Source organism: Sitodiplosis mosellana, unplaced genomic scaffold (assembly GCF_009176505.1).
Source record: "Sitodiplosis mosellana isolate CC-2019 unplaced genomic scaffold, AAFC_SMos_1.0 Smas_scaffold_6191, whole genome shotgun sequence".
Lineage (NCBI taxonomy): Eukaryota > Metazoa > Arthropoda > Insecta > Diptera > Cecidomyiidae > Sitodiplosis > Sitodiplosis mosellana.
The window spans coordinates 4,348,255-4,375,628 of NW_022601432.1; the positions used below are offsets into that span (position 1 = coordinate 4,348,255).

At 38.8% G+C, this 27,374-nt stretch overlaps 1 protein-coding gene across 8 annotated transcripts in view; it reads right to left on the reverse strand.

Annotated features, from left to right (window-relative positions):
* The window catches only part of LOC129576761 (methylcytosine dioxygenase TET), a 97,476-nt gene that overhangs the window by 11,268 nt on the left and 58,834 nt on the right, over positions 1 to 27,374 (reverse strand). For 7 of the 8 annotated variants that reach the window (XM_055462377.1, XM_055462372.1, XM_055462373.1 and 4 more), the window contains 3 exons: positions 16,778 to 16,904; positions 16,432 to 16,563; positions 16,055 to 16,185 (listed from right to left, as the gene is read on the reverse strand). In XM_055462377.1, the coding sequence (XP_055318352.1) occupies positions 16,055 to 16,185; positions 16,432 to 16,563; positions 16,778 to 16,904 (390 nt within the window). The remainder of the gene's footprint in view (positions 1 to 16,054; positions 16,186 to 16,431; positions 16,564 to 16,777; positions 16,905 to 27,374) is intronic. The other variant, XM_055462378.1, reaches the window with a different exon arrangement.

The following is a 27,374-nucleotide window of genomic DNA, read 5'->3' on the forward strand; positions in this document are numbered from 1 at the left end:
TCTCTCTCTCTCTCTCTCTCTCTCTCTCTCTCTCTCTCTCTCTCTCTTGGTCGTTTCGTCCCTATAATTCTGATTGCGCTGCTTGGATGGCGCAAGCTCAATACCGAACAACAACAACAACCACAACAACAACAACAGAAAAATACAACGCAAAAAGCGGCAAAATTAGATGGAATTTATTCAGTGTTCATTGCTCAAATGGATTTATATCAATTTACGACGTAAAACTGGATTGAACCAAAGCGGTACCGGTAGAGACGGAGAAAAAACGAGAACGAGACCGAGACCAAGAGAGTGAAACCAAATATTTGGACTCCAAATATCGTACCGAATATATATTGGCATTAGCCAATGATGGAAATGAAGCCATTAAGCGTGTAAACAAGTGCCGAGCATTTGAACTAAGAAACCAAATTATGACTGGAATTTAATGAAGCTGGATATCTATGTGCTGCTGTTGCTTTTCTCTCTCTCTCTCTCTCTCTCTCTCTCTCTCTCTCCCTATTTTGTCCTCTATGTGTCACAGAATGTAGACCAGAAAAAATAACGACCGAGTTCAAATTTTTCGACGAAATCAATGAGAAAAGTTTAAATGAGAATGTATGTTTCAGTGGAATCAATCATCTCGACGAGTATATCGATTTGGCAACTAATACGAATGCCATTCAAAATTTGCCCTCTTTTTTCCCATTTTGTTTTGACAACATTGATACGCCTGTGTGATGTCGCAGTCAGTGTTTAGTTTTCATTGGCAACATTTCTTTCTAGGTTAATAATCAAAGTTTTGGCAGAAATCGAGCCGAAATTATTCCAAGCTTTTTCCTCCCCCCCCCCCAAACCACTCATCAAATGTTTATTTTATGCGATGCTTTTCTCAATCATTTAAAATGAACCATTTCATTTCACAGTTCATGAATCGAATTTCGTTCGCATTTGATTATTATTTCCAATGAGCGGAAATAAAACGCGATTTCTCAATCTTTTATTTTATTTTTGCCGCCACCGCCGCTGCTGCTTGGTTCTTGTGTGCGCCAGCATTTTTCGCATAAATATATTTTCTATTTCGCAAATATATGTATTTTGCAGAGACGCAAAACGAACACCAGCCAGCGAAGAATAAATGCGAGCGGAGCGAGCAATGGCGCGCGCGCGCCTGGCACGCACAACTCCAAAAAGATAAGGCAGCAAAAAGCAAAATATTATCAAATAAATAATTATGTCAAAATGTTCCATAAATTATGTAAAAAGTTTTCCATTGTGGTTTCCTTGGCTCTTTCGCTATTCCACGCGCCATGCTTGATATATATATATATATATATATTTTTGCCTTTCTTTCTTCCATTCGGTCTTCTTGCTTCTCTCTTCTGGTTTATTGAGTTTCTTCGGTTTTATTTTTTTCGTTGCTGTATTTTGCATGAAGCATGGATGGTGGCGTAGTTGCCGTAAATTGCATTGCTGTCGCATATATATTTTAGATATGACGGAATATGGGAAAGCTATTTATGAATATTGGTCGTGCGCGCGTATTTTTGAGATGATACAGCAAAAGTTCTTTTTTTCGCTTATTTTTCTCACATTTTTTTTTCTCTCTTTTTTAGTTAGTTCGTTCGGTCGTTGTTGTCATTTTCTTTTGCGTGCCAACAACATTTCCTCTTTGTCTATGTGTGTCTGTGTTTCAGAGTTTTTGGTTGCTTTTAAATGTGAATTCGCATAAATTAAATCCCCGTTTAGTGTTGGGAAGAGGGAGTAAAGAGCATTGGTATGGTCGCGACCGTTCTTTTTTTTTTTCTTCTTCTGTGTGTTCATTCGATGAGCTCGATAGAACAATGGCCTGAAACAAAACAAAATCCTAAAAAACAGCATTTATCGTACAATAATAATAATAATGATGACAGTAATCATGGTGTGGAGCGTCAATGGTGTTCGAACGATGAGCCTCGGCACAAAAAAGTGGGAAAAATGTCGTGAATCACGCACATACCATAGACGGCTCAAAAGACCACCATTCGGCATCAGCATCAACATCAGCAGGATAGACAGATAGCAAAGATGTGCATGAGGAAAGAGAGATGTGTATCGTGTGTTATGTTGGCGGGCAGGATGCACGAAATACGCCGCGCGACGTTACAACATCCAAATTACTTTATATTCTTTGGGCATATCGACGTCAAATTAGGCTGTATTGTTATCACCTTTTGTCATGATGAATACGGAATTGAATGAGGCACTTTTTCCGTGTGCCGTACCGCGCCGTGCGATTTCATTGTTGGCAGCATTTTTGTTTTCGAAAAATATACACATTTTCACACAGTCACACACACACGTACATACTCATATATCCATAATAAGTTGGACGTCCCGTTGCCAAAGTAAAGTATTTTCGATGAAGCCATGGCACACGGTGTGCACGAGAGCACGTACAATAGGGCTTGTTGTGCGTGCACCATATCCAAAACTGACTTCTCGATAGAGAATATAAAAATCTATCCATTTTATATACACATGGGGCCTGTGTGTGTTTAACGCCTTTTATTTGTGTGTTTACTTTTTGGCGCACATTTTAAGTTTGAGTCGCATTTTTTTTTGTCTATACTTGTGCTTTCCATCAATTTATCTCTTTCTTTTTCTCATTCTCTCTGATTTTCTGAAGGACTTCATACGAATAGTTTGACTGCAACAAAGTTCAACTTACGTATTTATCAACGAGCCCGATTTTTTTTCTTCGGTAGAATTGAGTTGGTCGAAATTGATCCACCACAAAAACACACTGGCACCTGAGAAAGAGTGCTTTTTATTCTGCCAAATGACAATAATCACTTAGTGCCTTCTAATTTTCTGTGTTCACTACCAATTTTTCCCCTCTTTTACCATATCAGCTTGAATCAAAATCAATAAAACTGTAACTGTCCAATGTAAATTTGTATGCCATCGGAATGAATAAATAAGGTTAGTAAATAAGAAACGGTGTGATAAATAGAGAAGAAATCTCCACTGATCTCATTAATTTATTTTTCTTTCCGCTCTTCTGCTGTTCCATTTACTGTGTTTCGTGTTAGTTTTTGTTGCGTTTAATCGTTTGGCATTTGATTTCTTTGGCCATTTCGAAAATCGAATCAGTGTTTTATGCACCTGTTCTCATATGGTCAACACACCAAGTCCGACATACGATGATGATGAGAGAATTAGGTGTATCGGATGCTTTCACTGCTACTTTATGTGTATTAACAAACAAGAGCAAACGTAATTACATAGACGTTCAAGCAATAATGGTACATCATTTTGGGGGAAAATACTTATTTTCTACAACGCGCTTCCTCAACCGATATAGAGCCGAGGCGCTTGTTCGATGTGTCCGCACATACACACGTATCCACTGAATATGTGTAAACGGTTTCGATTGAATGCTGCTCGAAGAAGATAAGGTCGACCAGCCGCATCGATGCGGTAAGATAAACAAGGGAGAAAAATTACCCTACACTATTCTATCCTACACCATTGCCGTATTTTATGATGGGAGAGTGCAGAGCCACCCTCTTGTTGTTGTTATTCGGGGCGCATTTGTGTGTATGCTACATGCATTGTGAACGTACATAAGAACATCGATTTATAAAACTGTTGTGTATTTTGAAGAAGAGAAAAAAAACAACAGCAACAACAACGAAATACCGCACTTGCTGCCTAGGTAATACAGGCAATGTGCAGGGTACATTTTGTGGCGATATTGTATTCATCAAATGTGACTCTGAATCGAGGCAGTTGAACTGCAAGCAAGTCAATATTGAGTGCCTTGAACCCTTTCACAGTGCTTGCTTAAATGCTCAGCTTGCTAAGACTCAGAAATACGTTTTATGAACGAAATATGCCCTGACATAAATAACAATACATTTACAACGACAGCATCGATTCATTACTGAGTTTTTTTTTCGGTTGCAATAAGGTAGCAGAAAGGACACCGTCAAGTATCGTATGGATCATATATACGGTGGCCATAATGCATGTCAAATATTGTTTCAAGTTGGCTCACTTTCTGCAAGCAATTATGATTCGTCGTCCCATTTCCTTGAAAAAACACTTCGCACAAGTTCATAAAATAGCAGCTCTTTTCCGAGAATCTTCATCAACAATGCTCGGTGCGGAGAGTGTGAGAGAGAGAGAGAGAGAGAGATCGCTCTGGGGAAAATAATTTGATATTCTTTCGATGTTTAGATACGCAACCAATATCGGTAACTATGGATGTGTGCTCCCACATACGTTTTGTTCTGCTCGAATCGGTCGATCTCTGTCTCTCACAACTTTAAATCATTGCATGTTGTTTTGATTTTGAGCAGCGAATCGTTGATCGATTCCCGTTTCCGATTCATCGAAAAATCAAATTGAACCAAAACAATACGGCTCTCGTCGAGATTGCAGAAAGTTCGAATCATTGATAAAACTCAATAATGAATACATTGAAATTTCGAAACAAATCTAGTTGCTTCAAACAAAATTTGAAAGCTTTTCTTTCGTCTGTTTTCAAGAAGAAAACAAATATGATGCTGTAAATACATTTGATAAGCTCGAACGAATTTCCAAGCGAAATTGCATCTCTTCTCATTTAAAATAAACATTGAAAATGCGATTATTTAAAAAGAATCGAGTCGATCTCGGAGAAAAACACACACACACACACACATAGAGAGAGAGGGAGAAAGAATCCAGCTATGTTGCACGGATCCTGTGGCAGTTGTGTGTGCATGTGCATGCACACAGAAAGTAAAAGCAATTGCCATGCAGCAAAATCAACACTCTTGGCAAATTGCATCTCCGTGGTCACATACAAATAACGTTGTCGTTGTCGTCATCGTTGCTCTGCACACACACATCTAAACCGACTGGCCACCGTTACTTCTCAGGTTTGCGTGGTCCCGTCTCTGTATTACATAGTCAATAGCGACAACTATGTATGTGGCGAAACAATGTAGTCGTGCATATGCTAGACACTACTAGATGATATTCAACTTTTGCTAGCACTAGTGCTTGCAATGTGCACTCTCTGTTGCCTGCTTCTAAAACCATTTTTCTTCCGTATTTTTGCGTTTCATTCGTTCTCCTTCGTAAAATCGTAAGGAAGAGAAGCAAGTGAACGGCGTGTGCAAGACACTATTTTCGTTTTGACATTTTCCTTCAATTCAGGCAAAGAGATGATGGTCGTTGTGCCGCCGTGATCATCATCATGCATACGTGTGCAATATGTATGCGCTATGCTTTTATTTATACTTTTCTTTAGGTGTGTAAATTTTGTATTTTTGCATATTATTAATGGGTATATATTATGTAAAGATGCTCGTGCTCGTGCTCCCTGGCCTCTCTGTCTTTCTGTTCCGTTATAAAACTGCTGGATACGGCTTGGCCGTTATATACACCACAACGAAGAGAACGATTTGAGTTGGAATGTTTGAACGCGTCTAGCTAATGGTGGCGATATTGCAATACACATACGGAACGAGTGCGCGCCAAACGAGAAACAGGCGACACATCAAGCAAAGAGTAAACAACGGATCGAAGCCAGGGAACGAGAGAGCTAAATTGTTTGCAAGAGAGGGTGCAAGAGAGTAGAGACTGAAATCAGTGCTTCCTGAAAATAAAGCTTTAAATTCTATACAAAAGTAACGAACGAACAGACGAACGAACGAGCGCATTGATGATAGAAAGCAGCATAGAATGTTTACTTATGTGCTCATTCAAATGCTCCGGCAGTATATATACGTTGCGGAGATATTTTTAAGCTGCAGAGCACCAGCATATATTTAGTGAGATTTTAGCGAGCAAGCCGGAGAAGAATGAACGGCAGCGGCGGTGGCGACGACGACGGCAACGGTGGCAGCAGCACCAATAACAGAGAAATTGAACACAAGTGAGCGAAAGAGAGCGAATGGAAAATAATCAGCAGAGAAGAAAAGTAGCAGAGCAGCAGCAGCAGTAGCAGCAGCATGAGGAGCCAGATAAGAGGCCAAACAGAGATGGAAAGCAAAACAAATTTAGTCGGTAAAATGGTAATATTAAAGTACACATACATTTTAAATATATATTTGGACGGTAGCGAGCATATATTCGTTTTCGTGTTGTGTGCATCGAGAGAGAGACGACAGAATGAATATACGCGTATATATATATACGAGGGAGGCTTTAGAGTGGTGCGAAAATCGTGCTTTCCGTAAATTATTCCCATTTTCAAGGGGCAATCAGTCTATGTGTGCAATTGAATTTCAATCATTTTTCAAAAGTCAAAAAAATGCCATTTTTCATTCGAACACTCGTCTGCTGATTTTTTTTCGTCGTCTTTTTTCTTCTGGTGTAAGCAAACATTTTGAGACGACATTGGGTCGAATTGGTTAACGTTAGAAATAGAGTGGGAAAGAGCAAAGTTTGCCGCAAAAATTGAAATCTATTTCAAAATCGTCGCATCGCACCACTCTAAATATGTTTAGTGGCCGCTACGTAGTTGCGTATCCATGGCAAAGCACAATGAAATTACATTTTGTGTTGCACATATTCGAAGGAAACCAATTATTACTGTAAATGCGTATATTTTCCTGTTGATGTTGTTTTAAATTTCAGTTGATTATTATATTCTCTTTTTCTCTCTCTCTCTCTCTCTCTCTCTCTCTCTCTCTCTCTCTCTCTCTCTCTCTCTCTGCGTTGCCTTTGCAATACAATGCACACCAAATACATGTCGTACAATGTAATAATTCGTTCGTTCGTTCGTTCTATATTACTCCTTGCCATCTTCTTCTTCGCATGGTTGAGCTGTGCAACTTTTCGGACTTGCATATTGTTTCAGCATATTATGGGGAGCGTTAGTTTACTATAAATTAATTCTGTTTCATACAGCTGAATCGTACATTGCTCGTTGCTATTGTTGTTGCTATACAATTTTTTTCTTTCTCTGTTGTGTGAGTGTGAGTGTATATTAGTTATTTTTGTTAGTGTTGTCGTGTTGTTGTGCAATTTTCTGTGTCGCACATTCCACTTTCTCATCGTTTAATTATTCGTGGATATTCTGTATTATTATCAAAAGTCTATTGTTAGCATCCAACATAAACACCATGCACAAATTCACACACATACACACACACACACACTGTGTAACATTTACTCTTGGTCGAACTATATATGTTCGAAATGTTTCACTGGCTCGTCCACGAGTAATTCAATTTTGAATTTTCAATTACAAGTTCTGTGCTGTGTGTGCGCGAGCGCTATGTGATGGTGATCATACAGCAACCTGCACTTGTATGCAATACGATGCCAAAAATAAAACGCCTCGATCCTTTTTAAACATTTTCTCTCGTAGGCTTGGCATTAGAGAGACACATACACACAGGGAGAGACAGAGTCATCGAGTGTGAGAAAAAGAGAGATGAAAACGAGAATGAGAGAAAAGCGAAACGCCTATAAATCACATTTCAAAATGAAGTCTCATTTGAATTGCAAATAATTTTTGAAATATCACATCCGAAGGAAGAAGCATTGAAAATAAAAACAAGCCATAGCTACGTTGCTACCACACTCATTATGAAGCCATAGCTATACAGATGTATGTGCTGTTAGATGTGGATGTGTTTATGTGTGTGTGTATGTATGGATCGATGTATGGCCCGAACGAAATTCTTAGATGGCGAATCCGGAACCGGAGGAAGGTGATAATGAAATTTATGCAATGCTTCGCAATTGGAATTTTAATTATAATCCATTCCATGGATAAAATCACATCAAATTAATGGAACAATGTATACAATATATTGCAATAATGTTGTTGCAGAAAGTTGTGTTTTGGCAATGGCGGCGACAGCAGTGGCAGCGGCATTCACCATCAAATGTGCGATAAATGTACGAGCAAATTTTAAATTATTTGCAGAATATTACTTTCATGTGCTTTGCACATACACACACAGCCGAGCATCACCTAGTGTATATCGTACTATACTTTCACCACTGCAAAGAATTTCTTCAAATTTTCTTTCGTTTCATATATGCAAAGTATGAAACTTCCACATATTCGGCAAATAAATCATTTCGGTAATGTTTCTTCTACTCGGTTTTTTTTTCTCGGTTCAAATATCAAACACTGTGAAACCCCTCTTAACCGGCAAAGTACATGCAAATCCTTTGGTTCTTTCACGAATACTTGAAAATTATGTCAAAGGATACGTATTTTTTATTCGCTATTATTTTTTTCCCTTCATCTCCTCCCACATTCTCATGCATTTGCAAAATGAAATAATATTACTTGATTCGCGGAGAAAAAAAATTGATATGTTTCGACCATAAAGAAACAACATGGAGCGAGAAAAAAAACCGTAATTTGGAAGCAGTGTGAATTTTGGTCGTGGCTCTATCATTTTGCTTGGTTTTAGCGAATAGTTTGGGTTCCAAAACCGGTTCATAATTTACAATATCAATATACTTGTATATATATATATTCCGAAGTGGAAAATGTGTTCGCTCAGTCGATTGGCTGCACTCATTGGTGCGCGCGAGCACGCGTGTGGACCGAACTTTTTGACAGGTTTGACTGTCTGGCAAACATACTCATACTTCTTCAATTAAGCTCGAATTAATCAAGATTGCGAGAGAAGCGAACAACAAACACATCCGCAAACGAGCAGAAATGTTTTTGACAAGGGCAAAAACGAACCCGTAAATACATCGACTTCAGCAGTTTTCGTACATACGCACGACGGAACCGAAAAACGAACCAAACAACACCAACAACAACAACAACAACAACAACAAAAGAGAGAAAAAAAAGTATATGTAGAAAATAAATAAATTAGTTTTTTCGTCTGATTCATGTTCATGTTCTTGTCACAGCAACCAGTTTCCAATCATAATGCAAGCGCAAAATACACAACATTTATAATGCTAGCAAACTTTCATATACATAATTTGTGTAGTGTGTTCTTGTGCTTCTTGCCTTTTTTCCATGCAGCAGCAGCATGCTGGTGAGAATGGCGGCACGAATATGAGGAGCGCTCGCTCGCGCGCACACGTCGATGTAAGCGCGAGCGGAGGGCGAGATGTGGATCGGTGTATGCATGTATGTGTGTGTGTGTGTGTGGTATGCCCTCTCACACTCCAGCCATTTCTCGCTTGTCGTCATATAGACATGTGATATATGAGGCTTCGTGCATAACAAATGCTTGTGGATTGAGAATGGTCGACAGCGCGCCATCGGTTTGATGAACGCTTTTGACTTAAAAGAATGTGCATGGGATCGTCAAAGGAGGAAAACGAAAAATAGCATCGGAACCCAACGAAAAAGAGAGAAAAAGGAAAAAAGAATGTTTGAAAAAATTGAAGAAAAAAAAACAAACAACAACAACAGCACACATAACCAGCAACGAGGAAAAATTCCGTTGCTTTTTACCCCTTTCCCGTTTGCCATTGAAATTTTTTCACCATGTTTACAATTCACCCGCATTCCATCTCTGCATCATTACTAAAGTTTGACGCTGAGTGTGTGTGTCTGTGTGTGAGCCGCATGTGTGTTTTGTGCACGGCAACAAAAAAAAAAAAAAAAAATCAACAAGACGTTGAACAGAGGGCGAAGAACCATAAGAGCAAAAGCGACTAGCCAAATCGAGAAAGCAAAAACAACAACACAACTAAGATGTGGAAAATTTGAGTGCAGAAAAGGAGAGCCATGTATAAATTGCGAGTGAGTTGCAAATATTTCTCGGCAAATATTTTTCTTTTTAGCGCTCTAGCTCATTCGCTCTCATTTTCGCGAAATGAGACGACGAACAACAATCAAATTTGCAAATGCACACCGGGCTATATCTAATGGTAACATTACAGCAAACTGAATCATTTTAAATCAGCTTAAAATTGACATGATAACAAATTTACAGAAAATATTGAAATTATGAGTTTTCATCATCACTTTTAGTTCTTATTTCTCTTCATTTTCGTACAGGCTTTTGCACAAATTAATCAAATAACTCCCAAAGAATTGATGAAAAAAAATGAAATGAAACAATTGGCTAATCAATAGCAAATGATTGAACTCAAAAACATCGGGAGAGAGAGAGAGAGAGAGAGAGAGAGAGAGAGAGAGAGAGGGAGAGAGAGAGAGAAAAGCGTTTTGGTAAAGTTCAATTTAGTTAAGTTCAACGAAGCGAAGAACGAGTCATGCCAATTGTGTTGTGCACAAATTGCATCACCAATAAAAAGCTGCCAACTAAAATTGACTGATACAATTATAACCACATCATATACTGCAACGTTACTATTTATTGATGGGTCGGAAACTCTTGAAGTGGTTGGTAGTTCGAGTGCGGGTCACTTGAAACAAAGCGTCATTGCACGCTAAAAGCCAATGAACGACCACTTTCGTTCGTTTTCCATAAAGATCGCTCGAATAATTCTTGGCTAGTGGGAGAGAGAGAGAGAGAGAGAGAGAGGGAGCGTGGAATGGAGAGCGGTGAGTGTACGAGAGCTAGAGAAAAAGAGACCAAGTGAACGAGCGCACAGCATGAGAAAAGTTGAAAATGTGCGTCTAATGAGGATGATAATGGCTCGTAAATGTGAACATAATATAGTTTGATGACGCACCTGAAATGATGCCACTACTAAAAATTGAATATTAAAACCGAACAAAAACCGGAGAAAATGTCGGTTAAAATGTGATTTGTTGCTTGCACGCCGAGCATTACAAAGACCATGTACATAAATACATCGATAGCAAAAAGTGTGTGTGAGTGTGTGTGTGTGTGTGAGAGAGAGCGAGAGAGTGAGTGAGATGGTGGCCTAAACCACACAGCAAAACCAAATTTCACATCAAGATAGAAATTACATTATTTCCCACCATATTTGAGATGGGGTTTGGGGCGGACGGGTGGTAAAAATGAATGACGGAGCTTTAGCAAAGAAAATTAACATGTTAATGCGTTTATGCAAAATATTTCTAAAACACTTGATTGGCCGGAGTCAAAAACAATATCCCTTATATGCCGTTACCGAGGCTCAACATAACGCACTTGCACAATTTTGCAATTTAGAAAATAATTTAAATTGGTTTTCGATCTATTCGCTCGCAGCACATATCACATCAGAGCAGAAACAGCAGCAGCAGCATCCGCATCCCATTCTCCGACTAACCAACCACTTAATGCCGCTGTTATTTTTTTTCTCACATTTTGTTGGTCTCCCAACAACTTTGGCCATGAATAGCATCAATTGAACATTACTTTATATGCTCGGCTGCCATGATGTGTATGTGTTTGTGTTTTCGCGCGTTTTGCACACACAAAAATACGCACATTTTCCAGTGCTAGGATAATGGCACAATTCTCTCTATGCGTATGGTAAAATATCTAATTGAAATGGTTTTACGTAATAATTATATTGAGCATTTTTGTTCGGTCGCACGCGCTCCCGTGTAAAATGGATTATTCAAATTGCTGAGGCTTCGTTCGCAATTTGCGACTTATTTAAAAAGTTTTCTACCAAATTTGTGCATAAAATCGTCTACGATCAAATGAATTTCCCCGATTAAATTTATGCATGCAACTAAAAATGAACGTTGAATTTTCCCAAATATATACTCTACATATTCCATAGACACATTACAGCTGCGGCCGGTCGATTGTGCGCGCAAAGCGAATATCAGGCGTTGTGCAAGAGGAATGAGTGGACGACGGGGAATGGTGGTGGTGGTGGTGGTGGTGGCGAAAGGCATGAGATGGAAAAATGAAAACATCAGCATCAGCAGATACTTGTAGCAAAATGGGCTTAAGTTCAATTGCAAAACGGACGGCAAACTACTATATACACATTACACAGCTCCCTGTACAATATTTTAATGTTGCTGGTAAGTAACAAACTACTCGGCCAGGAGAGATGGTTCGAGGCCGGGCCGCCAATTTCGGGGCGATGAGCTAGAGGAACCAACGAGCAAACAAGAGGAAAACAAACCAAAAAAAAAAAAATCAACAACAACAACAAACATCCCCATCATCATCATCATCACCATCATGTCCCTCACCGTCGTCGTCGTCGTAGTCATGCTATCGCTCTCTTCCCGATGTGCGAGCGATACACATGCATACAGACACACACACATTCACAAGCCAATGCCGATGAACGAGAGCAAGAGAAAAAGCATAAAATTTTCCGTTAAAAGCATCATAAATTTATATTAAATTATTATTAGAACATAAATTATTATTATCAAAACTTATATTATGGCGTGCGCTTATGTATAAGCACATTGGCATTGCCATTTGCCGTGGTGGCGTTGTATGGCGTGTGTCCTGTCTCTTTATCTCTCGGCTTTCATTTTCTCTCCATTCTATTTCTTTTGTAAATACATTTACAGCAGGAGCGGGAGCAGTAGAAGTAGCAGCGGTGGCGACGTCGACGGCAACCAGAACGGCCGCAATGGCAGCAGCAGTAGCAGCAACTGTACCGATAGGAAAGCCACACACCGACGGCCATCATGTTACATACAAGAGTCGCTTTTATGTGATATATTCGGGTCCATAATGCTATACTATCGTATGTCAATGTCTCGCAATTGCAAAGGAAAATCTCGATGCCCGTGCGTATGCACGGGGCTATGATCAAAATTTTCACCATTTACATGAATCAGCTTGCCAGCATATACATATATTTAGGCATGCGGATATGGGAATGCGTATGTGTTCACATATATATGTGCGCACTTTCCTTCATTCGTTCTCTGCACCGCTGTTCACGTTGTTGTGCCACTGCTACTGCTGTTCTTGTTGCCGCTCATGTTTATTATTCGTTTGGATCGGTTTTGCTGTGTAATTTTTAGCTGATTTGCAATAATATTGGTTGGCTTTAGCAAAATAATGTCTACCTAACCACCTCACAGACACACACACATACCGGGGATCATACAGGAAAGTTTTAGGCGTAACGAAAACGGACAACGGCGCAAAAACTCCGATTTCTCTTTTGGCAGTGCCGTTTCGCTCGCGCCCATCATCAACGTCGTCGTCGTTGTCGTCGTTGCTGTCACCGACCGCCACCCCATTCCAACTAGTTTCGGTAATAACGAAATATCGTAAGCCGACGTTCATTTATCATGTGCAAAATTTAATGCATGTTTGCTTGCTTGAAATAGCGATGCAATGCCTTGCCACTTGCTTATGCTTGGCACTGCCCGATGAGCAAAACAACAAAAACAATAGCAAAAGCAACGGTCGGTGGTATCAACAATAGCAACAGCAACAGCAACAGCACCAACACGATTGAAAAACCGACCAAAAGAAGAGTTGAATGAAACCTAATAAATATTGGCTCTTGTTTGCTGGCTGACGTTTTCGTCTTTGCACAATTTTTCATGCATAAACCAAATATGAATGAATTTTCAGTTTTTCTCCTTGCCCGGAATATATCGGTGTGTGTGTGTGTGTGTGTGTGACAGAGTCATATCTCACCACACTTGAGCTTTGAAATGCTTCATTTTTGGATTGCTATGCTGTGAGCCGATCCGGTGTGTTCGTTCGATGGACCCAATCACCCTCTAACAAACGGGCGAATGACAGATATGCGAGCGAGCGAGCGAGAGAGAGAGAGAGAGAGAGCGCAACGGGAGAGCTACCATGTTTTGTTATTGCTGTATATTCATAAGAGTGATTTATTCGAACGCATTAATTTTCACTAATTATGTTTTGCAAAGTTTTGTTGTATGTTTGTGCCTAGATAAAACGGCAAATCAGTCGACGGCAACCAAACGTCATCGACACCTACATTAACCATCTCTCCCTCGGAAAATATTCCATGTTTCGTCCGGCAACATACATAGAGCGTGCAATTCAGTCACTGGCAGCAGCTTTATCATTTTAAATTTCAATTTTCGTTTGATTCTTTGCACGGGCGCGAGCAAAATACAAATACAAATACAAACACACACATACACATGGGTGATTCGTCGTAATTTGGTGAAGTGTGAAAAATGTGTGTTTCGAGAATTTCTTGACAGATATCTGTTTCATGCGCCTGTTCGTTACAGCGGTTGGATCGGGTGAGAAAGATCGAGACACATAGAAAAACTAATTTAAATTCCTGTTCAATGTTGCAGCACGATGAAATTCCATTGGGATTCTTTGTTTTAATTCAACCCATCTTAAAAAATTAACTCCAAACGACCCGCGGAAAAAAGAAGAAACGACGTAAAAATTACGTGGAAATGGGTACATTTTTAGTGTGATAAACATTGTGTGTTTTGTTGTTAGTTTTTGGTTTTCTTCAAAATTCCAAACGATGCAGCAAAGGCGCCATTTCCATTGAATTAAAAATGTGTACAAGCAAAATGCTATGCATCTTTCTATGTATACCATTTCTATGTGTACAAATGCATAAATATCAAACACCCGCACACATACACACATAAACACATACACATACTCATATACGCTCACATTCGTTCGCTTGGCATTTCCTTCACTGGAAGAAAAGCATTTCGGTTAAATCATGCAACCAAAAGCATAGAAAAGCTCGGTACATTTATCAATAACTGAATCTGATGGTGATGGTGGTACTACTGCTGCTTATGCCATGCCATTCCATGCCGTGGCCGCTATATGTACTCTCCAGCGTGTATACATAAAATATTGTCGTTAAAATGAAAATCGACACAATACACGGGAGCAAATGGTGAAAAAAAGAAGAAGGGAAGGTGGCAAAAAACACTCCCTGCTCGCTCTCTTTCTCCCCCTGGCAGCATATATGGATTCGTCGTATGCGAGATGCAACCAACGCAATAGAATGGGAAAATTGGAAAATCTGAAGTGAAGAGAAAACGACAACAACACGACGAGGAGACGAGAAATGATGTGGATGCGGGCGTAAATTGCCACCACCATTCGTTCCAGCCATTGTGTATGTGTGTTTGGATCTGTGTGTATGTGCATGAGAGTGCGATAGAGATGGACAATACACTGCCGGCATAGGGTGAATGAAACCGATGCGGGGGAGAGAGCAAGAGAGAGTTGAGAGTGATTGCTTCATATACCAAAGTTGAAAATGAAATTTGAAACATAGTGCACATTAGCCACGGTGTAGTTATGTGGCGTCAATTTGAATGGAATGAGTCGAGTAGAGAGTGAGGGAGCGAACGAACGAACGAGAATGCTGGGACGTTGATTCGTCAAGGGGGTGGTTGGTAAAAGTGAAAGAATAAATGAATACTTAGTGTTTTTTTTTTTTCGGGAGGGCGATGTATGGAAATTGTGATTTGAGGCAAGACGAGAGAGAGAGGGAGAGAGAGAGAGAGAGAGAGAGAGAGAGAGAGAGAGTGATGAAAACGAGATGCAATCATTCGGTGTAATCTTGAAAAACGAAATTCAGTCAGTCGCTCGACGAAATTTAATTGGAACGAATGCCAAAGTGCCAAGCACATCAAGAAAAAAAAAAACGCTAAAAAACACAATTCGAAATGCTGTAAAGTTTGCATGCTTCTTTTTCCATTTTAATTGAAAATTAATGAATTATGTGTCAATAAAAATTTCCCATCAGCCGTCAAACAGTCTCTCGTACAACAACAGTGTTTCTTTTTTTTATTGTTGTTGTTGTTTCTGTTCAATTCGTTTGCATACTCCGTCAGTATTTGCCAATTGCCAATCTGAGTTCGTTTTGAATTTAGAAAAAAAAAGAAAACGGGTTCCCTCATCTTCTTCGTTCATAATATACTAGTGACTCGGTATCAAAGCGTACTCAACCCGAATCCACACATATGAAACTTTTCTATCATCTAATTTGAATGTGTGTGTGTGTGTGCTCAATTTGCATGCTACTCGGATATCTCTTGTTTCTATGAGAGAAAATCACTTATGCCGGTCGAAATTCAAGAGAGAGTTCCGTTTGAAGTGTTTCACGAAACGACTGAAATTTCCGGGCCAAATACAAGAGCTCCAATGTACAGACAGAGAGATCAACGAATAGGAAAAAAAACACAACAACAACACATTGTACATATAAAGCTGGTTGAATCGAAAAAAGAGCAGAGAATGAAAGACGAAAAAAAAGCACATAAACTTACCATGGGTTGTTGTTGCGCTTCCTTCATTTGACTAGGTTGAGCTGCTTGTTGCTGTGGCTGCTGAGCTTGTTGAATGTGATGCTGTTGAGCCGATTGTTGTGGATGCGAAGGATGTGAGTGTTGCTCTAAACCTGTAATGATAAACGACACAGAAGGAATTGGTAAGTACAAAAGCGAGACAGAACGAGAGATTCAGACAATTTTTAATTGACCACTTGACGTTGATTCTCCAGACTGACTATAATGGAAAATCTGGGGATGGAAATGATCATTTCGTTCCACGTCAAGTGCTCGCTTGAAATACAGAGAGGCAAGAAAAGAACACAAAGACGAAACGAATTTCTTGAATTTTGAATTGGGAGTGTGTATGTGAATACCTGTCGTAGTGGTTGGCGGAACTTGTGGTGGTATCACTGCCTGATGCTGTTGAGGATACTGTGGTGAAGTTACTTGTGGCGGAGCACTTGAGGTCGGTGTTCCGTTGCTGGACACTATAGTAGTTGCGGTTGCTGTTTGGGTAGGGAAAATTTTTTTTGCTTTGTTCAAAAACCAAGAATAAGTTTTCATCGGAGAGTCAATCAAAAAAGAAATTCATTTGATGTGCTTTCCACAGATCAGTGTGTAAATGAAATGAGACGCAATTGAAATGTAATTTGAGGGCTGAGCTTTGAGTGGTGGTTTTTGTGGTTAGAAAAAAAGACAGAGAATGAATGAGATACGTACGTGCTTGAGCAGTGTTTGGTGATGGATGTGGCACGGCTGCTGGTGCAGGACTGATCGATGAAGTAGTACTTGGTTGAGCTCGAGGCGATACGGCGGCTCCAGAATTTACCTTTCTTCCGCGACCACTCTGCAAAAATAAAGAAAAAAAAAATTGAATTTTGGCGTGAGTTACGGGACACAAACGAAATATAAATATATGTTGATGTTTTTTTTTTGGTATTTTTGGCCTGATATTTTTGGATCGACGCCGTTAGTCGCGCTCGCGCGCACAAACACACACAAACAGCAAGGAAAGAAAAGCAATATTTACTTAAATTAATTCGTTGAGAGTTGAGTTTTATCTCATTTGAGAAATTTATGACTTTAATTAAAAATCGGCGCTCACACTCACTAGCACGCGCACAAAAGTTGTGCTATTCACAGAGTCAACGCCAGCGACAATCATCTAAATAATTTTTTTCTTCTTCTTTCGTTTTTCTTTTTTCTTTTTTTTCACTTTAAATTGTAATTAAAAACAATAAATTTTCATCCTACATTCACTGAAATCGTGCAATCAACTAGCTTTTCTGTGTTCAATACACACACACACATTCGGATGTCTGTCGCTGGTCGCTGTTTTGAATCTTGGTCGTCGTTTTCTTGCCTCTCTTCGTTTTCCAAACTTGAATGTTTTTGAATTGAAATCCAAATACACAAATCTACATACACACACTTTTCACCATTTTTTTGTTCGCTCTGCAGAATTGTGGAAAAAGAAAAATGAACGACGTAAATAACGGCATAATGTTGAGAGCGCGAGAGAAAAATTAAATCTTGTAATAATAAATTTCAATCTGGACATGGATTATAATCGTACTTTCTAACCAGTATCCCAGTTGAATGGACTGGATAGTGTGTGTTTCCATGTGAATCATAAATCTGATTAGATAGCATACGATACAACAGCACAAAAAATGGTATCCCTTTAATAATTGAACAGTTTGAAAAGTTCTTGAAATTGTTATCGAAATCGCTTCGATAAGTTCATTCATGAATTACTGTGTTTGAGTTCACATAAAGCCCATTGTACATGTGATAAATGCAAAAAGTGCATTTTTGTCGATTTGTATTTTTTTCGGTTGTTATTGGTATTCCACGAAAATCGATTCGGAAGGTATTTTCCGTGGTCGCATATCGACTTTGTTCGCAGCAAACGTGTGAACGTACGACCGGCCGCGCAAACGAACAAAAACAAAACATAAAATTGTCGACAGTCATTAAAACCGTTAGATATTTTATCAAATGAAAAAAGAAAAAAAAAACTATTTAAATTATGTAAGTTGTTAGAAAGTTGCACATGCACTAAAAGTGCCAGAGCATGCACGATGTGTTTGCTTTTTTTCTCTTGCAACGAACCGCGTCGATTTTCTTTCCTCTTCTTCACTTCGTCGTCTACTTTCCTATTCCTCTCCAGCCGTCTTCCATTTTTATGATGGTTTTGCGTTCCTTTTCTTTATGTGGCTGTCTCGTTTTGTTTGTGCGCCTCAGCACTCGCGGAATGTGCTTAGATTTATTTGCAAGCGGTAACGAGCAACAATTGCAAACGATGATGCACACAAAGCCCGCGTGTAAAAGAGATGAAGGCAGAGTGAGATAGAGGGAGATAGAGAAAGACAGAGAGCAAGCTATAGAGAAGACAAGAGTATGAACAAGCACACAGACGAAGAGAATGCGTTGGTTTTAGGTAAACAGACTCATATTATCCACGGGCAACGGGTCGTGATGACATACACGCGAAACAACAACCATAATGATTCACAAAATAAATAAATTCTTGAATTGAATGAAAGCATTAAATTTTGCGCGATAATCAGCAAAAGTGCATCACGCTCTCTAGAGCAAAGACAAAAAAAAAAGAGAAGGCGCAAAAAAGCACACATGCATACAATTTTGTAAGAAAACAATTCGAAATAGATGCACACTCGATTGTGAGAGAGAAACATACTCGTGAATACGGTAGACTATAAGATAGTAGATATAAACGCAATATGCAATGATCCAATGGAATGGAAAAGCAAGAGATACACTCAAACTTTCAAAGTCGTAGTAACGCAGACGAATCGAGATAAGAAAACAAAATGTTTGAAAAACGAACAAAACAGAAGTAAATTGGAAAAGAAAGAGAAAACAAGAGGTAGGAATAATGTACAAGAAACAAAAAAACAGAGATGAAAAATATCAACAGCAACAGCGACAGCAACAGTCAACTGAACGAGATTGAGAAACAGCAAACCAGAAAAATAAACACGGTGAATTTCAGAAAAATGTGTACCTAAAAACAAACAAGTCATTGCATTTGATTATGGGTGGTTGCTGTTGTTGTCTTCGTCGTTGTTGTTCGTCGTCGTCGTCATTTTCATTCGTGCAATGTCTTATTTTTCATTGAGTGCTTGTACTGACTTTCATTTGACTCCACACTTTTCCCAACTCTCGCACCAAGTATCCATAAATTGAATATTTATTAAATCAAGTGCTTAGTGTGTCAGTGTGATGATTGTGCGAATTTCGGTGTGCGTGCATCGCGCACCATTCACATTTTTCGGATATTTTTGCGTCCATTAACGAAAACCAAATGGGGAAAAAAACTCGGTGCATGGAACCACACAAAAACGCAATGCCACGATTGAAAGGATGTGCAATGTGCAGTGTGCAGTGTGCACAGAATCGATGCGATATAAACACATATGAAAAAAGCGATAACAACTGGGATTTCAACCAGACCGAAAATACATGAAGAGATTTTATTCGATTTGCTCGCGACCGATGCACGCGGTTGCAGTGGAAAATGGCTTGCTGATAGAGGTTTGTCAGTAGAATTACCAATTTTAAATTGAGCCCAACATAATAATAGCAACACATTATAAGCAATATAGTTCGTGTACACCGCGTTATAGTTCAATTGGTGTGTTTCGACTGCAACTGCCGTGACATTTTTTTTTCTGTTGTCGTTGTTGTTGTTGTTGCTTCATTTTTGATTTTTCGCAAATTGACCGTGTTAAGTGAATAAGTGTCACATACATGACACATATTTCTGTTATGATAAAAATGAATGAAGCCATGTTGCCGCGCTTTATTCAGGCCATCTTGTTGAATACAATTTTTAGATAACATTCACTTTGGCGCAAATAGCGTGCGCGATCGCCCGCTGTTTTACCATTTTCAATGTATGCACCATTTATTTAGATAGTGGCATTCTTTCATGCCGATTCATTTCACCGGAGACTAATGCATTTCATTTAATATATCGGTATAAAGTAGAGAGAAAGCATCGAGTGCACTATTCAATCTGTAGAAAATAGCATAGTCCAAGCAAATAAGTGTCAATTCGATTGTTTTCTTTTCACTTCAAGAAAAAAATGCCCATTTAGGTATATGTATGTTCATTGTGTGCTTTGTATTCTTGCTAAACCAAACAGAAGTGTACTCGCTTTTTTCTTCTTCTTTGTTTGCTTAACTTGGTCGTAAATATTTGCATAGCCAAAGCATAATTGAGACGAATATTTCATTTTACTCTCTCCCTCTTTGCCGTTTTAATTTCTATGCTGGTCCTTTGCAATGTTTAGCACTCATGAATATTCTGTATGAAGTCGAATTAATTACGGTTTTTTTTTTGTATGTGTGTGTGATCCTCGTTTGTGCTTCAATTGTTTTCGATTTAAACGGAAGTCTCTTTGAACATTTTTGGCTTTTACCGTCAAATTAACGGTCATGAATGAATTAGTGAGCAAGCGAGCGAGTGAGCGAGCGGTTGAGGCCTAAAGCAAAAAGACTATACCACTATGCTTTATGTCAAACAACATGCTCTCATGCCAATTTTTGAATGCTAAAAGATTGGCAGCATGGCTTTGACGCAAAGAAATTGTGTTTGAAGAGGCAGCAGAAAAAAAAGGAAACGGCCAACACAGGAAAGGACCATTATTATTCTCTCTCTTTTTTCGGGGTTAAATAACTTGTCGAAAGTAAGTGTTAAGCGCCAATTAGACCAATTAAATGTCGACAAAGCACAATGATGAACAATTAAAATTTGTTAACTACTTTAGCATTCTTTTGATTCGATAGAAGCGCGCGACCGTTTGACTCGTTCGGTTTATTCAAGTTCGTTTTTTTTCTGCTATTTTGTTATTCGAGATTCATTTTATCTGTTTTGAACTAAATCCAATTTTTTTGGCATATGCTATGGCCACTTGAGCCCATACTTTTCAATAATTTCACTAGTTTTTTTTTCTTTTCATTTCTTTCTGTGTGTTTGTGTGAATAGGAATGGACAACTGGGTCGGGATGCTGTTAATATGCACAAATTATGTACAAGCTCGCATGATTCTACTCTTCGCTCCCTCATACCCTTTAAAACTACGATGATGATGACGGCATATTATGGTTTTTTGCATTATGACGAATGAAATGAGTGCCAGAGACATTAGCAAAATTTTTATTGGCCATTGCGAGCGTGGGATAGAGCAAGAGAGGTAGAGAACGAGAGTAGACGAAAAAAAAATGGTGAAAAAGAAGAAGAATAAAAAATATAACCACGGAAACGGTGTACACAGCCACTTGGATTCAATGATTTGAGTGGTTTTTAAGTGCACGCCGCGCGGTTTCTCTCGCTCTCTCGCTTTCTCGCTCGATCTCTGCAATTTCTCACAATTGAAACTCCAATTTTCTTTTTCGCATCTCATTTTTGCCGTTCATTCCAATGGAAATTCCACGTTGGCTCTGTGTGTATTTGTTGTGTTTTAATGGGCAGTTTTTTTCTTCTTCAAAATGAATTTGATGCAAAATACTCGGCTTTTACGATCGCATTCGCATAAATTCCCATTCGCATCTTGTGTTCGTTCGCATAGAGATCGTTAGACGAAACACACATAACAAAACATGACCAAATTATATATATATACACACAACGCATTCGTATATGTCCTCTCTTTCGCTCGCTCTCTCACGCTCAATACTATATTTCCGTGAGAATTTATAAGTATGCAGTTTTTGGAGAGCTTCAACACTTGAAATTGATTTCACGCGCACTCTTTGCGCATCGCCCAATGCTATTTCGCCCCGAAAATTCTTCAGTCTACGGCGGCAAATGCTTCGTTTTCTTTTGCATTTCAACCTCTTAGCAACTAGTTTGTTCCGTTGGTTTTATTGTGTTTTTATTTTAATCTTATAGTTTATTGAAAACAGTCTTCACCTCTAACGAAAAGAAAAAAAAAATAACCGAAACGGCAACACCAAAACGATCGTTTTGTTACACAAAGAAAAACACATAAAAATAAATAGGCAGCTCCTGCTGTGGAAGCATTGGTCTGCTTGTACATCTGCGGTATGTGCAGATTTTTTTGCATTTGTTCCATCTTTAATTAGAATTAAGCTTGCATTTGGTCTGGTTTTTTGCTGGCAAGCCAACAATCTGTCGTCCATTCAATCCGCTTAGAATCACTACTATCCGAATCTTCGTTTGCTGAGCCAAATCTTAATTTCTTGTTTGCATTTCAAATTAGATTCATTTCGCAAGTGATGAAAAGAAGATGATCAATACACTGTACAAAGACAACGGACGATTTAAACGGAAAAAACAATCAAAGTAAATATTATTTCTTCGAGCGAGATAGAGTCTCTGAAGAAATTCAAGAAGTTTTGAGTAACATACATACAAAAACCACCGTCGTGTATTCCTACATACGGTGTGAATCATTTTATTATTTCGGTCAGTTTGTTGAGAAATGCCTAAGGAGACAGTCTACAACGAAATGTACACACATACACGGTCACACCGCAATCCAAGACGAACGAGAGCGAATTCGTTGGTCTTGCTATTCGTTTGTGAAATTGTGTGCTCTGTATACCATCGCGCGCCACTGCCCGTTTGGCGTGTACAAAATAGAATATTCACATATCGGTTGAGATTTGCAAGCAACGAACAATGAGATGCGTCGCTCGATGCGATCGCAAAATGTAGTTTCGATGCTGTTTTTGAGCATTTCATATGCATGCTGGTCTTCCTTTCGGGACAACGATCGCTGCTAAATCATAGTGTCTACTGGCGAAATGCAATTGTATGTGCCATCAACACACACACACTATAGCAACAGCAGCAAAATGCGAGCGTGTTATACTTTGTCGTCTCGTTGAATCGAGTGATTTCTTCTTCAGTTCTCTCGTCTAACCCCACAGAAAGAAAAAAAAGCGATGGAGACGAAAAATTTCATGCGTGCATGCGGCTTGAATATTTCTGTCGACACAGAGTTCGATGTTGAAACGGCGCGCGCGAACTATATACACTCACAGGCAAAAAAAGTATACTACAAAGTATATATAATGTGCACTATAACGAAAAAAAGAATACATCAACACTTCTAGTGGCATGAGTGTCACAAGAGAGCAAAAGCACCAAAGCGCGAACTGCGAACCGTGTGTGTTTGCGAATGTGAGATAGACGAGGAGGAAAAATGTCTCAAGCGCACTACGGGTTGTTGCCATTTCGTCCGCGTAGATGTGTGTGTGTATATGTCGTGCACTCTCTTTTCCTTCATACATCTCGCACTGTCTCATTGTCGATGTACAACGATTGTGCGGTGTGTTATTATATATATAAATATATCGCATGCTACCGCCACCGCTTGTGGATTTGGCTTTGCTTCATATATACATACAAATCATTTAGCGATATGTTGTTTTGTTTTGGTCATTCATTCGGTCATTGTCGGCGTTTTTTTTCCCATCACTTGGTGTTGTTTAAGGAAATGAATGCGAAATTTTCGTAAATCATTGTTTTTTAAAATTGTGGTCATTAGTCACAACAAAATCCGGTGCATATTCTCAATAAATCGCTTCGAAATAATTGGATGCAAAAAACGAATGCTTCAAGGATTCGTAACGATAACGCGCTCACGCGCGCTCATTCGCAACGCAAAAACCGTTTCGTTATTTTTGTGTGTACGGCATTTTATCTATTTTTATCATTTATTCTTTCAGGCTTTTTGTGTGTCGTTGTTGTTGATCATCCAATGGTTGTGTTGCGGACTTGCGGGACAAAGTAAAACCGAATTGCGTCGTGAAGAAAAGACAAAACAATCGTCGTTATATTCGTATATGATTCATCACGATCGTAACGTTTTACACAAAGTAAATGGTATTCGATGCGAGCAATGAACAAAACAACAGCAAAATAAAACACAAGCACCCATTCGTAACACACACAAGCACCCATTCGAGAGAGAGAGAGAGAGAGAGAGAGAGAGAGACCATTGGAAATAAACAATGACGATTGCCGTGTGTATGTGTGTTGTTGTTACCAACACAAAACTAGCATTGATGTTGTAGGTAGCCACAACAATCCATGCCAATTTCGTATTGTATTTTGATTCAATTTGTAAATTGCGACTTGGCCAAGCAGCTAGAAAATAATCAAAACCAATGCAACTTAATCGAAATCACAATGATAGTATTCAATGTTAAATTCACATTTGGTGTCGATTCGTGTTTCGATCACAGCTACTATTCTTTCGATGCATTCACACGCTGAATTGAATCCATGCAATAAAATCGGTTGTATGCATATTGGCCAATCAACAAAACCAAAACATGTATTCTATTTTTCGACCGCTTACTATCTCCTTCTCTCTCTTTATCTCTCTCTCTCTCTCTCTTTCAATTTTCAATTCGATTGGTTCGATATTAGTCGATAAAAGTGTTAATTTTCTTTCGCATCAACTGAATGTAAATTCCAGTGAAATTCACCAGCCGAATTGATGTGTGTGTTTTTTGTGGAGTGTGTGTGTGTGTGTGCAAAGAAGAATTCCTAAGATCTGACTGAATTTTATGCAATTCATACAACATTTTTTTCCTTTTTGTTTACATTGCATGCATAATATGGTCGTATTTTTTTTGTCGCACTTTTTTAAAAATTAAACAAAAAATTTAGTTGGAAGTTCTTCTTGAATGTTTGCTAACGCTTTTTTTCTGTTCTGTCCAACTATATCTCACTTAGTGTGTTGTTTACTTAACGCCATTTCAGTGTTTGTTACTGTCTTTTTTTTGTCTTCCTCTTCTTTCTTTTTTTTTTCCATCGAATACACATTATTTCATGCATTCGCATTTCGATATCGACCTATCAACCGGTTGAACGGAAAACACACAAACATATCGAGTTGGCTTCTAATTCTGTTTTTTTTTTTTCGTTCAATGTTGTTGTTCAGTTTTGAATACAATATAGATAGGGAACTTACAAAAGAAATGTTGCGTTTGATTCCTTTGGGCTAGTTTGATTGTCTATTTTGTTTGCTCAATCTTGTGCTTTGATTGCTGCAACACAGTTTTTTATTCACACTTTTACACAATGATTTTTATGACAATAAAACGTTGCTTTTTGATTCTTTTCGTTCCACCGAAGTGAAGACTCTTTTTTGCTTTGTATAAACGGCGCCCTAATTTGTTTGCGTAATCATCAAATTGGCTATTGCATTAAATGCTTGTGTGTTAAATGTTTCCAACTTAAACATCTATTGGCAAGACATCAGGAAAATCAGTCGTCTTAGTAATAATATTGCACCTTTTTGCTTATTGTTGCTGTTCTTTATTTCGCTTGCACTCTCATGTAAGTTTAAATTCCATTCACTTGATTGATTCCGATTACTTTAAATTAGATAATGGAAGCTAAATTACGTTCGCATATTACATATATATTTATAGTTGTTTTCTTCCCTTTTTTCTTTGCTCTTTCGCCACCAAATTGGATATACATATATAGATTCTATGTGAGTGTGTTTGTGTGTGTATTTTCTACATCTATAGCACTAGACACAATATATATATATATATCAATATCAATGCATAATTTGATTAAATGGGATAATATTTGCGGATATAATTCTTTTCTCCTCTTCTTCTCCTGCTTTCACGTCGTTTTACTTCAGTTATTGCTGAATCTGTCGCGATGTTTTGTTTTATTAATGTTATTATTCTGATTCTGATTGCTTGTGCTCGTCTTTTAATTCGATTATCAATTCGCGATATTGTTTCACAGCAGTGGTTGTGCGCTTCTTTTCTTTTTTGCATTCCTATTTTATTTTTGTCTTATTTTTTTTTTCTTGATTTTGTGTGTTTTTATGTTGTTGTTGTTTTCTTTTCTTTAGTGAATCGCTTTATTTATTTGGATTAGTTTAGTAAATTATTTGCCGCCTTTCTTTGTATTTCAGAAGGAACGAACAGAAAACAAGATTGGAACAACAACAGAACGGAACTAATCCAATTCTCAAACGAACTCGCGTGCACGGTCTTTCTGTTTCTTTCACACTTTCAATTGTGCACAAACCGCACTGATACAGATATTGAGCCTGATAAAAAATATTTTTTTTTTCTTGCGTGTACGTATAAATTGTCGCTCACAAGGATAACGAAACGAACTTCCTTTCGTGTGTTCTTCTTCTCTCGCTCACGTTTTTTGTTTTCAAACCGATAGCGTCTGCATCAAAATTGTAACTGTCTGTTTGTGATTTTGAAAGCGTTTACACCACTGTCGACACCGCCTGATCGTCGTCGTCGTCGTCGTTGTCGTTGCCGCCGCATCACATGCACAGGGGGACACACACAAATACACGCGAACCACTCCACATAATCGAAGAGTGTGAGAGAGAGAGAGAGAGAGCGAGAGATTCGGGCTCTCTCAGATGTGTGCGTATGTTTATTCTCAATGCTGCTGCTGACGCTGCTGCTGAGACATGTACGCCGTGTGTCTAAATCGGGTGTCGGGTGAGCCAATGCCGAAAACACTGTTATCGCCGTACGAAAGACTCTGTGTCTCTTCTCTTTCTTTGTGTCATCTCTCTACGGGCTTTGATTTAAAGTAAATATTATCCGAATTTTTCCATCAGCGCATTCGCGATATGAAACGACTGTCTTTCAATACTATTTATTGAATGAAGACTATTTTCTTAAACGAAAAATCGCTTTCTTTTGTTTATTCATTTTCAGCATTGAGAATGAAGGTAAATATGTTAATCAACGATTTTTTTTAGTATATTCGGTATTAGGAAACCGTATTGAAATCAGAGAAGTCAACGACACACTCTCCGGGGGCCGACGAGTATGTGTGTGCAAACGCTCGCCTCAGCGAGCCTGTATTTGTTTGACATTCATGTGTTTGGTTGCCAAGCCAATGTGTTCCAAACCAAGAACTCTTCACTTTTGTTATTATTGTTGTTGTTGCTGTTTCTTTTTCGGCTTGTGCTCTTCCTTTCCCTCACGTGGATTTCGTGCCATTGCCGATTCGGTTCGTTCAGGACAAATAACAACAGCTCCGTTCACACATTCACATTGCTCGCTGATTCACCGCTGCGCTCACACACACACACACACACACACACACACACACACACACACACACACCAGCACGAAATTGCTTGATGATTCGGTGAAGGTGAAATCGGGAGTAGACCGCATAGATCTGCATAAAAAAAGTCGAATCACATACATGCAAACCGAAAGAGATTGCGACTCAAAATCGTCAAAGTATATACCAACAACAACAACAACAACAACAACAACAACAACAACAACAACAACA